The sequence below is a fragment of the Pistacia vera genome, unplaced genomic scaffold (genome assembly GCF_008641045.1).
Source record: "Pistacia vera cultivar Batoury unplaced genomic scaffold, PisVer_v2 Contig374, whole genome shotgun sequence".
NCBI classification, from domain to species: Eukaryota; Viridiplantae; Streptophyta; class Magnoliopsida; order Sapindales; family Anacardiaceae; genus Pistacia; species Pistacia vera.
In genome coordinates, this window is record NW_022196195.1 from 1,379,589 (window position 1) to 1,396,224 (window position 16,636).

General features: G+C 39.9%; 1 protein-coding gene and 1 pseudogene across 1 annotated transcript; one reads left to right on the forward strand and one right to left on the reverse strand.

The window, feature by feature from the left end:
• Positions 1-16,636, reverse strand: part of LOC116140613 — a 29,157-nt pseudogene that overhangs the window by 8,493 nt on the left and 4,028 nt on the right.
• On the forward strand, positions 12,082-12,644 carry LOC116140614. The gene is made up of 2 exons (XM_031426224.1): positions 12,082-12,273; positions 12,369-12,644. Exons 1-2 carry the CDS (start codon positions 12,082-12,084, stop codon positions 12,642-12,644), a joined length of 468 nt encoding a protein of 155 aa, XP_031282084.1.

The following is a 16,636-nucleotide window of genomic DNA, read 5'->3' on the forward strand; positions in this document are numbered from 1 at the left end:
TTGAAACCGAGACCAAGAACTACACAGTCGCTATTCACACAAAGAAAAGGAACGCCCTTTACTGATTAACCCTCTGTTTTCAGTATATTACATCTGTACCACTGAAACATGCACAAAAGATTTTTTTTTTTTTTTCTTTCTTCTACGGTCGACCTTTTTCTCTCTCTGTTTCTAAAACAATAAAATATTCATGTAACTTTTGACTCAGGTGTTGTGCTTGTCTTCTTCACTCGTCATTTGTCAGCACCCAACATTCTTCTTTCACCGTACCATGAGAAACACTCTGACCGACTCATCAAACTTTTGACTCGCCAAATCGCACTACGCATGATCACGACAACATCTCTTCAGATCTACATTTGAGCTTTCATCCTCTGCTCCCATGACCAACGCCGTCAACTTCTCCACCGCTCTTCGCACACCCTCTTCTTCGACCCCTGCTCTCAGACTAAATCTCAGACCCCTGCTCGCCTATGTCGTTCTCTGAGTCCGACACCGATTTCGAGCTTCAGTCCCCGTCACGGTGAGGAAACACTGTTCTGCTTTTGGATTAAAACTTGAATTTTGCTATTCAATTCAGTTATCAAAATGGAGGATACCTTTTTCTGAGGGAAATGTTTAGTAAAGTTCGTGGTTTTATTATTATTATTATTATTATTATTAATTGGAATAAAAAGGTTTTAGTTTTAAGAAAAATTGTTATATTTAACAGAGCATGAGCAAGTAGTGGCGGAAAGAAATATACTGAGGGATCAACTGGCTCGGAGAAATGAGGAAATAAAGAAGCTTAAAGCAGTTGTTGATTCTGCATTGAAGGATTTGAGCAATGTAGTTACTTGTTTAAAGGAAGTTTCTCCTTCTAATGAAGAAGAAGATGGAAGAAAAATAGCTCAGCAGCCGATATCCCCTGAAGTGAAATCAGCTAACAAATGTGAACCACAAAAAGTTGAGCCAAAAACACCTGAAGTAAGAGCAACAGAAAAACGCAGAAACGATATATGGGGACGGTTGACTTGTCAAAATGCCACATGGCATTCAACAATTAATAATTAATAAAATATTTAATATTCGATGTATAGCACGCAGTATTAACTATTGACTTGTTTGCAAATGACAATTAAATCAGTAATCACATGGAGTTTGTCTTGTTTAAATATATAGTAAACAATTTATGGTAATTCACGATTTAAATTTATTGATATAAGTAATGCATGTGACATATATATAACCAATCATTAAGGACATAAAGTGAAACACATAAGAGGTTTTTACATGGTTAGGTATATTGCCTACATCCATGAGATTGTTCAAACGAAGCAAATCCATTATAGCAAACATTCAAAATTCATTACAAAGTCAAAGTTAAGTAAAACAAATGTAAAACACTCCCTGTTTCATAACACTCTAACTCCATGCTTTGGTTGATCCAATGTTTTGTCACGGCTTGCTTGAATCCAAGAAGCATCTTGAGTAGCTTGAGCTCCACTCAAGCTTCAAATGCCAAAGACAACCTTCAGCTCCACAACTTGAAATTCATAGAAGCTTTCATTAATGGAACCATGTTCCAACAACACTTAAACAACAAAGTTAAGATAAGTATTTTGAGCATCAAAAAAATAAAATGAACCTAACCTAAAATGAATAAACTCTCTAAAGAATTTCAGAGAACAACCATAGAAATATTAATGTTCAAACGTAAATGCAAGGATGAAGAAGATAATATAGAATCCTTGCTCAACGATCCACTAAACATCCAGCCGACAAAGCCTTACACTGTTTGGCTATTTTAGGAAAGTTTTCAACAACTTGTTAGGACCACTTCTGAAAAGACAAAACAAATTTCCAAGACCACATTTGAAATACTTGACACTTGTATTTGGACCACTCACTCATATTTCATAACTAGAGAAAATCCTAACAACCAATGAAAATTCAACATCTGTACTAAAGGTCCGATTGGACAACTGATTACACATTTGACTGTAATGTGTTCACATATTTTGCGAGAAGATAAGATAAAAAAATGTACAGACATTTATGCAGAATGTTATGACCTGTAAACTACGGACACGAATTGTGCTTAATCAAATAAATGTGCAAATATCATATGGTTGTCAATATTATTAACTCATATTGACGGAGGCTCACGTTAGGGAGTTATATGTTACCCTAACGATCTTTTCAATCCATCTATTAAAATTAAAACCTCAGGGTGCTCAATATCATCAACTCATATTTATAATTACAGTTTTAGATTTTGAATCAACATTATCATGTTCTTCGGTCATAGAACAAAGATAGCAGACCATGAAATTCTCTGTGACCTAACATAAGGGGTTGCTTCTCCTTTGTTCTTGTTAACCTTTTTGATCCCAGATGCTGCAGCAAAACAGGGAGTTCTGTTCCACTTCATACTTCATCTTATTAACCTTTTTCTAAGTTTGAAGCAACACCGTTATGTATTAAAGGTAAAATAATACTTAAACTTCACACCTTTATTCTGTGAAGTTTAATCAAGATTGTAAAAGAAACAAAACTCTAGGGATTGAATACAAATAAGAAAAACAGGAGAATATTATTAATTTTCAATTGACTGAGAGCATCTTTTATATTACAAAGACAACAATCCAAGTGAACCCTGATCTCAACGGTTGGTTCATACAACAAGAAACACAAGTTGGGTGTGAGCTGTTTGTAGGATCTGCTGTGCTTTATTCACTAGTGATTAATAGGGCTCTTTCACCAGGAAGATGACAGGTCGTTTAACGGGAAAGATTTGAACTAACGCTTCCATTAACAGAGTTAGAAAACTAAAGCTCTGAATTACAACTTAGACGTTGACGTCTGTTTCTTTTACCAATGGTAGCTTAATAACTTTGAATCTGTATGAGAAAGTTTGTATTTAAAATTTGTAAATGTAGTCTTATTCAAAAAACAACTTCTTCAGTCTTGACATTCGAGTCATTCCTTTAACTACGAAACTTGTGCCTCTTTCGGAATTAAGTTTTAATGCAGCTACCACACCGTCCTCAACATATTCACTGAAATATCAATATAACTGCCACTTTTAGTTATAGAATTAAAAATTGAATCATAATATTCTTTTATTATTATTTTAAGGAAAGCCAAATAAAGGTAACACGGTACTACCATTCATCATAAGATCAATAATCAATCTAGTTAGTAAGACATGGTTTAGTAAGACATAATATATTACATTATGTAAAATAAGTAAATAATGTCACCTGTTTTCATTGACAGAATGCAACACTTCTCCTTGACAGTCTGATGGAACCAACCGGAATAACTCAGTTACTCATGCATTCAATCATTCATTTTAGGCTAAAATCCATCATGAACAAAATATAAACAATGATTATCTCAGTTATAAAGATATTTGGATTGATATTCAGTACCAAATTACAATGAAATAAACGTAAATGGAAATATTGCTAAAAAAGGTAAAAAGAAAAGAACTAAGGCTGATCTTCGAGGGTCAGCTCCTCCCAACAATTCCCAACAATATTCTCAATGCCCATTCCCTCTGTTGGTTCTCCTTTTATTCCTTTGTTCGTCATGCTTGTTGTGTTGCTGTTCCTCCTGTCAAACAAACTCATCACACTTGTTGTGCTGCTGCTCCACCTATCCTGTATGACTTTTCCCTCTTTGCCCCTTACGGTTATACCATTTGACTATCAGTGGTCCATCATTACCCTCCCCAAGGAGTGCGACCTTGTCCTCAAGGTGGAAAGAAGGAAATTGGCGACATATGGCTGCATAATCCTCCCACGTATTGTCACAATGGGAAAGTGATTTCCACTTGATTAGGATTTCATAGCTACCATTCAGTAGGCATCGTTTACGCAAGGCCTATTCAGGTTCGACTTGCAAAACCAGATCACCTATGAGTATGTTGGGAAGGGTGGTGGAGGGTAAGCTGAGGTGATACGCAACCTGACCCACTTTGGCCGCAATGGAAAAGGGTCCGTAGTAACGGGGGCTCAGCTTCTCGTTGACTCGACGCACAAGGGATCGAAGGCAATAAGGTTGGAGTTTTAAGTAGACAGAGTCCCTTACGGCAAAGTGAACTTCCCAGCGTTTGCCATCAGCATATTGTTTCATGTGTTCTTGGGCTCTAGTGAGGTTCAGCTTCAAGTCCTCCAAAATGGCATTGCAATCCGCCAGTTGTTGATCTAAAGCATCCACTACGGAAGATTTCTCACTATATTTCAAAAGGATGGGAGGGTCCCGACTATAGAGAGCCTTGAACGGAGTCATTCCTGAAGAGTGGTTATAAGTGGTGTTAAACCAGTATTCTGCCCAGGCTACCATTTGGGCCACTGATGCGGATGATGACCTGTAAAACAACAGAGATAAGTTTCGACACAACGGTTGACAACCTTCGATTGACCATCCGTTTGAGGGTGGTAGGCGATGCTCATGTAGAGTTGAGTTTCAGACTATTTAAACAATTCCCCTCAAAAGAAGCTCATGAAAATTCGGTCACGGTTAGAGACGATAGTGCAGGGAAAGCCATGCAATCTAACAATTTCTGTAAGGAGCAGGTTGGCTACTTCTTGAGCTGTATAAGGGTGGCACAAGGGAAGAAAATGGCTATACTTTGTAAGGCGATCCACCACAACCAGGATGGTATCCAGCCTATGAGCCTTAGGAAGCCCCCCAATAAAATCCATGGACACGTCCTCCTAAACCTGAGAGGGAATGGGCAGAGGTTGTAGGAGGCCCGCAGGTTGCAATGCATCATATTTATTCTGTTGGCAAACCGAGCAAGCCTTAACAAATGCCTAGATATCCTATCTCATGCCATCCCAATAGACCACTTGCACCAGTCGCTTGTAAGTGCAAAAATAACCAGAATGACCACCTGTGGGGGAGGAGTGAAATTCTAGCAGAGGTTGCTACAATTGCAAACTGGATTTGGGTAGCACAAGACGATCATTATAGTTAAGTGAGGAATCCACTAACCTAAAATGTGAATGACTGGAAGGATCATCAATCGGATCTTGACAAATTTTCTACAGCTTGTTGTCTTGCTGAATGGCATCTGCCCACTCTTCTTTTTTTGCAAAATAATAGATCGAAATGGCTGTACACTTAACCATGCTATCACGCCAAGATAAGGCATCCATGACTTTATTCTCTAACCCAGGCTTATACTGTATTTCAGAGTCCAATCCGAGCAACCTAATTATCTATTTGTGTTGTTCTTCACCCTGTAATTGCTGTTTATTCAGATAGTGAAGGCTCCGCTGATCTATTCTAATGATGAAATGACTACCCAACAGGTAGTGGTGCCATTTCTGGACAACAAGGACCACAACCATCAGCTCTCTCTAGTAGACCAAACGAAGCCACGAGCGAGTGGAAAGACCTTGACTCAAGAATGCTAAGGGTCTGCCTTCCTGCATTAGGACAACCCCGCTACCGTGTCCTGAAGCATCTGTCTCAATGACGAACGTTTTTGAGAAGTCCGACATTGCGAGGACTGGAACAGTAGTCATTACCCACTACAATTCTTCAAATGCTTTTTGTGCCACCTCCGTCCACACAATGGAATCCTTATGGAGCATATTGGTTAAGGGTAGGGCAATTGCCCCATAGCCATTGACAAATTTCCAATAATACCCTGTTAGCCCCAGAAACCCATGAAGGGCCTTAACATCCTTCGGGACAGGCCACTTTAATATGCAATCCACCTTGGAAGGGTCGACGGCAATACCTTGGCCTTAAATGATGTGGCCTAAGTATTCCAACTGATATTGCCCGAAAGTGCATTTTTTCTTGTTAACCACCAACTAGTGGTTGAGTAGTACCTGAAATGTGAGCCTTAAGTGGTGCGAGTGTGTCTCCGGGTTAGTACTGTAAACTAATATGTCATAAAAAAAAAAAAAAAACCAAGATGCACTTACATAAGTATGGCTTGAAAATGTTGTTCATGAGAGCTTGAAAGGTGGATGGGGAATTAGATAATCCAAAGGGCATTACTAGAAACTCGTAGTGCCCTTCATGTGTGCGGAAGTTTGTCTTATGAGTATCTTCCTCCCGGACACGTATTTGGTGATACCCCGACTTGAGGTCGAGTTTTGAGAATATAGCGGCCTTGGCTAACTCATCAAATAGTTCGTCCACTGTCAGGATTGAAAATTTATTGGGTATGGTGACTTTGTTGAGTGCTCGATAATCGACGTAGAAACGCCAACCTCCGTCTTTCTTTTTAACCAAAAGTACCGAGCTGTAAAAGGGGCTGATGCTCGGCTTGAGAATTTCGGAAACCAGCATTTCCTGTACAATCCTCTCTGTCTCATTCTTTTGGTAATATGGATACCGATAGGGTTTGACATTAGGGACTGGAGCTGCATGTTCAAGCCTGATAGCATGATCGCAATCTCTCACCGGTGGTAGTCCGGGTAAAGGTTCAAATAATGCCTGGTATTCCCTTAATAATGCCCCCCAATTACCCTCATCCGTTGCTTCTTCATCCTCTTGCATCTGCAAATTATTAATCTCCAACAAGTAGCCTGGCCTTTCATATTGCAGCATTTTTAATATCTTTTTCAGTGACAACTTGGTTCTACTCAGAGAAGGGTCCCCAACCAACACTACAACTCTTCCGGACTGGTTGAATTTCATCACAGATTTTTTCCAATTCGTGGTAATTTCTCCCAATGTTTTAACCATGCAACCCCTAAAATAACATCAACACTGGTCATATCGAAGAGGTAGAAATTTTGGAACACTGAAATATCTTACAATTGCAGCTTTACTACGCAACATTCCCCTTGACAGCTTACCCTGTACCCATCTCCTACTTTGACTCCAAACTGTTTGGTAGAGGTTATAGGGAGTTTAAGCTCTTTTACTACCTGTCGGTTGATGAAATTGTGAGATGCCCCGCTGTCAATTAAAACCATTACACTTCTTCCCGCAATCTCCCTTTTAAGCTTCAAGGTTTTTGGTCCACTAATACCCTCCACGGAACTGATGGAAAGCTCTAACGTTCCTGATGCATCTTTCTCACCATTGGGTTCTTCCACAGATAGCTCATTTACCTCAGAATCTTCATCCTCCAGCAATAAAACCTGTACCTGCTTATCCCCACATCTATGACCCAGAGAATACTTCGCGTCACAATGATAACACAAGCCCCTTTCTCATTTTTGTTGGATCTCGACCTCCATCATTCGCTAGAAAGGAAACTCCCATCGAACTGGACCTGGTCAGAAGTTGACTGACGATAGAGAGTTGAGGCTGGAGTGGGTTTTGCTTGGGCTACGTCGAGTAGGTGGTTGTTGAGCTGAGTAGGTTGATAAGTGTTGACTTGGGTCAAGGGTGTGTTGGGTTTTATTGGTTTCATCAGGTCGGGTTGGCTGGGTATAGGCTCTTGGACCAAAAGGAGATGAATTCCATTTAACTGAGCACACAACCCGAATCTTGGCTTCTTCCACAGTTCTATTTCTTTCCTCCACTCGCTGGGCCAACTGGGCCACACTAACCAGTGAATTCGACTGCAATATGAGATTGGGTTGCTGGAGCTTGATTTCAGCGTTTACTTTAGGTCTAAGCCCATTCAGAAATGCAATAGTGAGCACCTCTTCCTTCTCATCTACCATTAAAGCTACCACTTCTTCAAATTTGTGGCGATAATCCAAAACTGTTCCTGTTTGCTTGGTGGCCATTAGCAGCTCCAAGGGACTCACTTCTTGGGTTTCGCTAAACCTTTGGGAGAGAGCTATTTTGAAATCCTACCAATTACTTATCATCAACCAGTTTTCTAGCCATTGATACCAATGGAGAGCTTCTCCCTCCATGCACAGTGCAGTTGCTGCCACTCTATGTTCTTCAGCTATCAAGTTGAAAGTGAAGTAACGTTCCACCTTAAATATCCATCCGTATGGGTCTTCACCAGAAAAAATGGGTAACTCCAATTTTCTACCCTTCTATTCACATCGGTACCAACCTCTACCACCTTGGTTCCAAGCTTCCCCGAATGGGCTACCTTGCTGATTCTCCTGTGTTCTGACTTTAGAGTTTCCCCCTCCAGTAGCTCCTCCCTAATTTCTTATATTCTCGTGAGGTCCCTGTTCATTGTGTTAAACCCTTACACGACTCGAGTTTCCACCAAAATTTTTTCTTCGTTCCTCCTCTTTTTCATCTTTTTTAAGCTTCCAATTCTGCATATCGATTAAAATCTCTCTCATTGTGTTCACCGTCTCAGTCATTTTAGCTACATCCTTCTCAACGTTGTCTATTCTATTATCCATCCTTGTACCAACCATGCCCTGAATTAGTCTTGGCTCTAATACCAATCTGATGGAACCAACCAGAATAACTCAGTTACTCATGCATTCAATCAATCATTTTAGGCTAAAATCCTTCATGAACAGAATATAAACAATGATTGTCTTAGTTATAAGGATATTTGGATTGATATTCTGTAACAAATTACAGTGAAATAAACATAAATGGAAATATTGCTAAAAACAGTAAAAAAAAAAAAAAAGAACTCAGGCTGATCTTCGAGGGTCAGCTCCTCCTAACAATTCCCAACAACATTCTCAATGCCTATTCCCTCTGTTGGTTCTCCTTCTATTCCTTTGTTCGTCATGCTTGCTATGTTGTTGTTCCATCTATCAAAAAAACTCATCACACTTGTTGTGTTACTGCTCCACTTGTCATGTATGACTTTTCCCACTTTGCCTCTTGCGGTTATACCACATTTGACTATCGGTGGCCCATCACAGTCCAAGTTTTACCCATGTACATTAACGTTGTTAAAACATCCATTACCGTTAAAAGAACAAGCACAGATAGCCACCCATCTTTGAAGCCAATGAACATAGTTGTAGAAAACACTACCACCATTGCTTCTACAAAGTATAGAAGTAAGTTTATGATAGGAACCCACTCCAATAACTCAACAATTTGGGTTAGGCCATGGGTCTTTCATGGGCTTGAGTAGAACTCTCCTTGAAAAACTAGCTTGCCAAGGAAATGTGCTCAAGCCTTTATAACCCACATGCCCACCCTTTTCCCTTTCAATATGGGATCCTAACATTTCCACACGCTTTGAGACCCAACGCCCTTGTTGGTCTTCTTTCTAGAGAGCGCCTGCCCTCATCGGCTACCCTGCCCTCATCGGCCTTTATTACCCTCCCTTTGGGTCTTATTTCATCTAGAAGCTTGTTAGGCCCTAGAAGCCTGTCAGCAACTCTCATTCTCGACCACTCGGGAGGCCCACTAGGCCCTACTACATGGGCTCCATGTCGGCCTCTTTACCCCTTGGGTGACTTTGCGAATCCCCTTTCCTTGGGGTAGCAGCTGGGGCCCAAGGTCATCCTACCACATGTGTGCAGGATCATGCTCTGATACCAATTGATAGGAACCCACTCCAATAACTCAACAATTTGGGCTGGGCCATGGGTCTTTCATGGGCTTGGGTATAACTCTCCTTGGAAAATCGGCTTGCCAAGGAAAGGTGCCCAAGCCTTTATAACCCACATGCCCACCCTTTTCCCTTTCAATATGGGATCCTAACAGTTTATGCCAAGACCCAAATCATCAATTATTTGCTAAAAGAAATCTACTTCTTCACATCGGGAAGAGATAACCGATAAGAACATCGTTATGGAGAAAAAGGACAATAGTAATGCTATAGTATCTGATATTGCAAAAACTATAGAGGAAGCTCTTCACAAAAAAAAATGGAGTCCCTATATTTTCCTTGGTGCTGCTTGGTACAGTGAAAAGTGCAGCGAAAACCATGGTGGCAATAATTGCTGACACCATGATGCAGGCATTTGCAATGTCCTTGGTCCCTTAATGCAGAGGATTCAATATCGGGTGTATCTACTTGTGGCAATTTTGTAGCCAAATGCAAGATATTGTTCCCTTCTTTATCTGTGTCTCGAACTACCAAATCCTTAAATGGACCGATGTGATACACGACATTGAAAATGTTACTGTGACGATACATAACAGCAACATGAAGTATGGTGTAATTATTTTTGTCAACTTCAAACATTAGGTCAGGATATTTGGAGAAAATTATGTCTGGAAACCGAAGGTTTCCCTGTTTTGCAGCCTCAAATATTAGAGACCAAGGTTTTCTAATAATTTCCTGAATCTGGGAGTCATCCAAAACCAAGGCATAACTTGTTTCCAAAGACATTCGACTAGTTCAAAAGCTGAATCAAGAATCTCTTGACTAGTGTCTGAAACAAGAAGTTTAGTTCAGCCAAAGCCAACATTAGTTTCAGAAAGTTGAGGATGAGGAAAATACCAGTGAGGAACTTGATTTATGTTCTTAACGAGACACTAAAAATGCTCATAGACAATAATTAACTTTTGTTAATCGAAATTTAATTCTATATTTTATGCTACACATGAGAATTTTCATTTGTATTTAATATTGGGGCGATTCTAGTAGTGCACCCATAAATATTAAATACCTTCATTTTCACTATTTTATACCTGAATGTTAAAAAATAATTAAAAACCTCGTCAAAGCTAAGGTAAAAAATAAAAAATAAAAAAATTCAAGCAAATACTCGCAATGCACTTGACTTTTCGCCTCATAAACCTGATACCTCCAGCCTAGCCTTTTCCTCCTGCTTTGCTTTTTCTCATTCATTTGTTGCTCCTTCTCATTCATTTGATCCCTCAAGCTTAGCTTATTTCTCTCTTTCACGCGCTGCATCCCAAGCAGTGACTGACATCTCTTTATCACATCTGATGAAGTTATGATGCTTTGTTAGAAGTGCATTGTGCAAGGACTGAAGTTTGAAGATTTTTTTTTCCGCCATTGAAGTGAAGTGCATGCATGGTGCTATGTTAGGAGCAGGAGCTTAGGAGAAACTTGTTAACTTTTTGTGTTAGGATGTGTTTAGGTGAATCCAGCTGAATATGAGGCTTTATGTCTCTTAATCGTATTATGGTTGTTCAAATTGTGTGGTTTACCTTTGATCATGTAAAAAGCTCACTACTGTAGTAGTTGTAACAGTCAGCTGATAAAATGTTATATTATGTATTTTGTTGGTTAATGAAAGCAATAAGTTGGCACTCTTTAGTTTTTTCTTTTATTTGCATAATCCAGCACTCCAAAACCAACAAAATGGTATCAGAGCCAGCTTACCAGACCTCCATATAAACCCAAAAACTAACCTTGAATCATCATCAAACTCCAGCCCCTTAAAGAATAACTTTGTCCCAAACTATAATCTGTATTCATGGTAGCTTAGTCAGCCTCCCTTTCATCGCCAGTGTTCAATGGTGACCAATGTCATATTTGGGCTGTTAGAATGAAAGCCTAACCTTGAATCATCATCAAACTCCAGCCTCTTTAAAGAACAACTCTGTCCCAAACTATAATCTATATTCATGGCAGCTTAGTCAACCTCCCTTTCACCGCCAGTGTTCAATGGTGACCAATACCATATTTGGGCTGTTAGAATGAAAGTCTATCTAAGAGGGCAGGGGCTTTGACAGTATGTTGAGGAAGAGAAACAACCACCACAGCTTGGTCCAAACCCCACTCTGAATCAAATGAGGTTGTATGAAGAAGAAATGTCAAAGGCTCCAAGGGCCCTATCTCGTATACATTCGGCAGTGACAGACCTTATGTTTACAAGGATAATGGTGTGTGAAATAGCAAAAGAAGCTTGGGATAAACTGAGAGAGGAATTCATGGGAAGTGATACAACAAGGAACATGCAAGTGATGAACTTGAGGAGAGAATTTGAGATGTTGAGAATGCAAGAAGTGGAGAAAGTGAAAGAATATGTGGATAGGCTTATGAGTGTGGTTAATAATATCAAGCTATTGGGAGTAGAATAAGTGATAAGATGATTGTTGAAAAGGTGCTAGTGAGCTTACCCGAGAGGTTTGAATCCAAGATTTCCTCCCTAGAAGAATCAAAGGAACTGTCACAAATTAGTCTCACTGATTTAGTCCATGCACTACAGGCTTAAGAACAAAGAAGATTGATGAGGCAGGAGGACACTAATGAAGGTGCTATGGTGGTAGCTCAAAAAGGAAGGAATGTGTAGGAGAATAATAGAAGGTATGCCGGAGACAAGAAAGGAAAAGAGAAAACTAATGGACAGTGGGGAAAACGAAGTGGAACAAAGAGTTATCCACTATGTCATCACTGCAAGAAGAAGGGTCACTCAGAGAACAGGTGCTGGTTTAGGCCTGGGATCTAATGTAAAGCCTGCAAACAGTTTGGACATATTGAGAAGATGTGCAAGAACAAAGGTGCACAGCCGTCACAGCAAGCTCAATCTGCAGAGGATCAACAGCAAGGCAGTGAGTCTGAACAACTGTTTGTAGCTTCATGTTACACAATTTAGACCAGCAGTGAAGTGTGGCTGATAGACAATGGCTGCACCAACCACATGGCAGCCAACTTGCAGAATTTCATTAGGCTGGACAAGACCTACAACTCTAGAGTCAAAATTGGAAATGGAGAATATGTGGAAGCCAAAGGAATTGGGGATGTTGATGTCCTAACACAATCAGGTACTAAAGTTATCTCAAGTGTCTTCTATGTATCAGGAATCAATGTTCTGAAAACCGGACCGGACAATGACCCGTTCAAGGGTCCAATTTTTGGTTTGACCGGTTAGATTGATTAGTTGGACCGTAATTTATAAAATTATATTTTAGTCCTTAAATGCTTGAAATTCATCAAAAACACCCCTATAATACTCCCTTAAGGTTTGAAATCAATCTAAAACACCCCTATGGACGAAGATTCTGGTGAGTGTGGCGGTAGCGACGATCGACGGCCAATCAAAGCTGGAATCTTAGGGCTTTTGATGTGCAGGTGCCGGCGACTCTGATGGTGGTGCGACGGAGTTCCATCGACGTCGGAACTCATCGAAATCAACGAAAGAAATCTGACGTCGCATAAAGCCGTAAACTTTAGGTGGATGGTGATTGACGAAGGCTGGACGACGGCGACTGAAAATGGATAGGTTTGGTTATGGAGATGTCGTCCGTCAAATGAGGGTGTTTTCTCCGTTGAAAGATGCCAAAATCTGGTGGGGTTTAGCTGCGATTGGACCGCGATTCGGCACTATTCTGATGGTCCAACCGCAATCCAATCCGGTTTAACTTCAAATAGCAGTTTTTTATATATACCGGACCAGATTTGCTACCGGTTGCCTATCGAACCGGTCCTACCGGGCAATCCGGTTCGGTTTTTAGAACACTGTCAGAAATTACACAAAATCTATTTAGTGTAGGACAAATGCTAGAAAAGAATTATACCCTGCACTTTCTAAACCAATCATGCATTATACTAGACAGTGAGGGAAATGAGCTGATGAATGTTAGAATATTGGGGAAGAGCTTCCTGGTAGAGTGGAAAAAGTCTGAAAACTTTGCACTGACTAGTAGATCTAAGAGTCTAAACTTTGGCATAAAAGGTTAGGCCATTTTCACTACTTAGGTCTCAAAGAACTTAGCACTAGAGACATGGTCCTAGAATTACCCGAAATAGAAGAGAAGAAGAATCTTTACACAGCCTGCCAACTTGGCAAACTCAGCAGACCATCTTTTCCATCAGATCAAGCCTGAAGAGCCAGTGACAAATTGCAGTTGATCCACACAGATGTGTGTCGTCCTATGAAGACTGAATCATTGAATGGAAGTATACTCTAGGATGGCCTAGGTATATTTCCTGAAGTAGAAAAATGAGGTAGCCGCTGTATGTAGAAAGTTCAAGCTGCTGGTGGAGAACCAAGCTGGGACAATGATCAAGGCCATAAGGAGGGATAACAAGACATAATACTCGTCAAGTGAATTCTGTTCAATCTACCAAGAACTAGAATTCAACACCAGTTTACTACCTCTTACACTCCACAGCAGAATGGTGTTAGTAAGAGGAGAAACATAACTATCATGGAGATGGCAAGATGCATGATGGTAGAAAAGAAGCTCCCCAAGATGTTCTGGGTTGAGGCTGTTAATACAGGAGTTTATCTCCTGGACAAACTACCAACTAAAACAGTCAAAAAACAAACTTCAGTTGAGGCCTAGAGTGGAGCTAAACCAGTAGTGGGAAACCTGAGAATATTTGGAAGCATATGTTATGTCATGGTTCCAACAAGCAAGAGAACTAAGCTGGATGACAAGGTTGAGGTAGGAATTTTCATAGGATATAACAACCAATCCAAAGGTTATAGAGTTTACATCCTTGAGTCAAAGAAAATTGTGATTACAAGGGATGTAAAGGTAGATGAAACTGCAGTCTGGAATTGGGAAGAGAAGAGAATAGATGAGGAAGTTAAGCCAAGGCAGGAAGAGATAAGAGGGGAGCTGATCCGAGAGGCAGATTCTGATGAAGATGAAGAACATTCAGTGAGAGGGACTAGATCCTTAGCTGAAGTATACGAAAGATGTAATGTGGCTATGGTTGAACCCCAGAATTATAATGAAACAGCAAAGTCTGATGAATGGAAGGCTGCAATGCAGGAGGAGCTTACCATGATTGAGAAGAACAACACTTGGAGATTAGTTGACAAACCATAAAAGAGGAAGGTGATCCAAGTGAAATGGATTTACAAGCTGAAGATTAACCCTGATGGATCAGTCCATAAGCATAAGGCAACACTTGTGGTTAAAGGTTTTGCACAGTAGCAAGGGATTGATTTTTCTGATACCTTTGCTCTTGTAGCCAAGCATGACACCATTAGATTATTGCTTACACTTGCAGCCCAATTTGACTAGGAAATTTTCCAGTTAGATGTCAAATCATCATTCTTGAATGGCTGAATTATAGAGGAGATTTATATGGAGCAGTCGGAAGGCTATAAGGTTAAAGGAAAAGAGGACCAAGTGTACCTGCTGAGGAAGGCTTTGTATAGCCTAAAGCAGGCTCCTAGAGCCTAGTATAACTGGATAAATGACCACTTATGCAACCTAGGATACACTAGGAGTCCAAATGAACACACACTTTATATTAGGAAGACTAAAAGTGGATTGACTGTGGTCTCTTTATATGTTGATGATCTATTGATTACTGGAAGTAATTCTGAAGAGCTGAATCAGTTTAAGACATCCATGCAAACTAAGTTTGAAATGATAGACTTGGGGCTGATGACCTACTTTTTGGGCATAGAGATAAGTTAGTCTCCAAATGGAATTTTCGTGTGCCAGCAGAGGTATGCAACTGAGATACTAATGAAGTTTGGCATGGAAAGTTGTAAACTAGTAGATACCACACTGGTTCCCAACCTGAAACTGAGTAAATAAGATGGTGTAGAGAGAGTGGATGAGGGAAAATATAGGAGCTTGGTAGGTTGTCTGTTGTACCTCACAACTGCCAAGCCTGACTTCATGTTCACTGCAAGCTACCTTTCCAGGTTCATGAGTAACCCAAGTGAGTTGCATTTCAAAGTAGCCAAGAGAGTCTTGAGGTATGTGAGAGGAAGCACCATGTTAGGCATTTGGTTTAAAAAATCAGAAAGCTTAAAGCTGTTGGGGTATACTGACAGTGACTGGGGTTCCCTGGATGATTTGATGAGTACCTCTGGTTATGTATTTTACATAAACCAAGGTGCGATTAGTTGGTTATCAAGGAAGCAAGAGACTATGGCTCAGTCCACTGTTAAAGCATAATATATCTCTGCAGCAGCAGCAGCAGTAAACCAAGCTGTATGGCTAAGGAAAATTCTGCATGATTTGCAGCAAGTTTAGGGAAGTCCAACACTGATTTTGTGTGATAATCAATCAGTTGTCGCCATGGCCAAAAATCTTGTACTCCACAGCAGAACTAAACATATTAAGATAAAGTATCATGCCGTGAGGGAAGCTGAACAATGTGGTGAAGTCAGTTTAGTGCATTGCCAAGGAGAAAATCAAGTTACGGACATTATGACTAAAGCCTTGTCTAAAGCCAAGTTTGAAGACTTAAGGCTAAAACTTGGTGTTTCCAACAAAAGCATCAAGGAGGAGTGATGAAGTTATGATGCTTTGCTGGAAGTGCATTGTGCAAGGACTGAAGTTTGAAGATGTTTTTTGCCGCCATTGAAGTGAAGTGCATGGTGTTGTGTTAGGAGTAGTAGCTTAGGAGAAACTTGTTAACTTTTTGTGTTAGGATGTGTTTAGGTGAATCCAGCTGAATATGAGGCTTTATGTCTCTTAATTGTATTATGGTTGTTCAAATTGTGTGGTTTACCTTTGATCATGTAAAAAGCTCACTGCTGTAGTAGTTGTAACATTGAACTGATAAAATGTTATATTATGTATTTGGTTGGTTAATGAAAGCAACAAGTTGGCGCTCTTCTGTTTTTTTCTTTTCTTTGCATAATCCGGCACTCCAAAACCAAAAAAAAAAGTGTTTACTGTTGAGAGATCCAATTTCACACATGATCGTCTTAAGATGAGAAAGTCTTTGGTACATTTTGTTGTAATAAAAAAATCTAATGATTAAACAAGTATATACATTTTACTTGGATTGATGTGATATATAAACATCAGCTAATTGTATTGTACCATTATGTATATATATAATGCTTTCTTATAATAGAAAGAGGAATTTGTGAAATTAACCATCAATAAAAATTTAATATCTATTTTTAACCCTGGAACTTCAAAAGCACTTCATAATTAC

Coding starts and splice junctions, on each gene's coding strand:
- LOC116140614 (XM_031426224.1), top strand. CDS start 12,082: ATGCCGGAGACAAGAAAGGAAAAGAGAAAACTAATGGACAGTGGGGAA. Junction 12,274..12,368: donor GAAGATGTGCAAGAACAAAG/GTGCACAGCCGT, acceptor TACACAATTTAG/ACCAGCAGTGAAGTGTGGCT.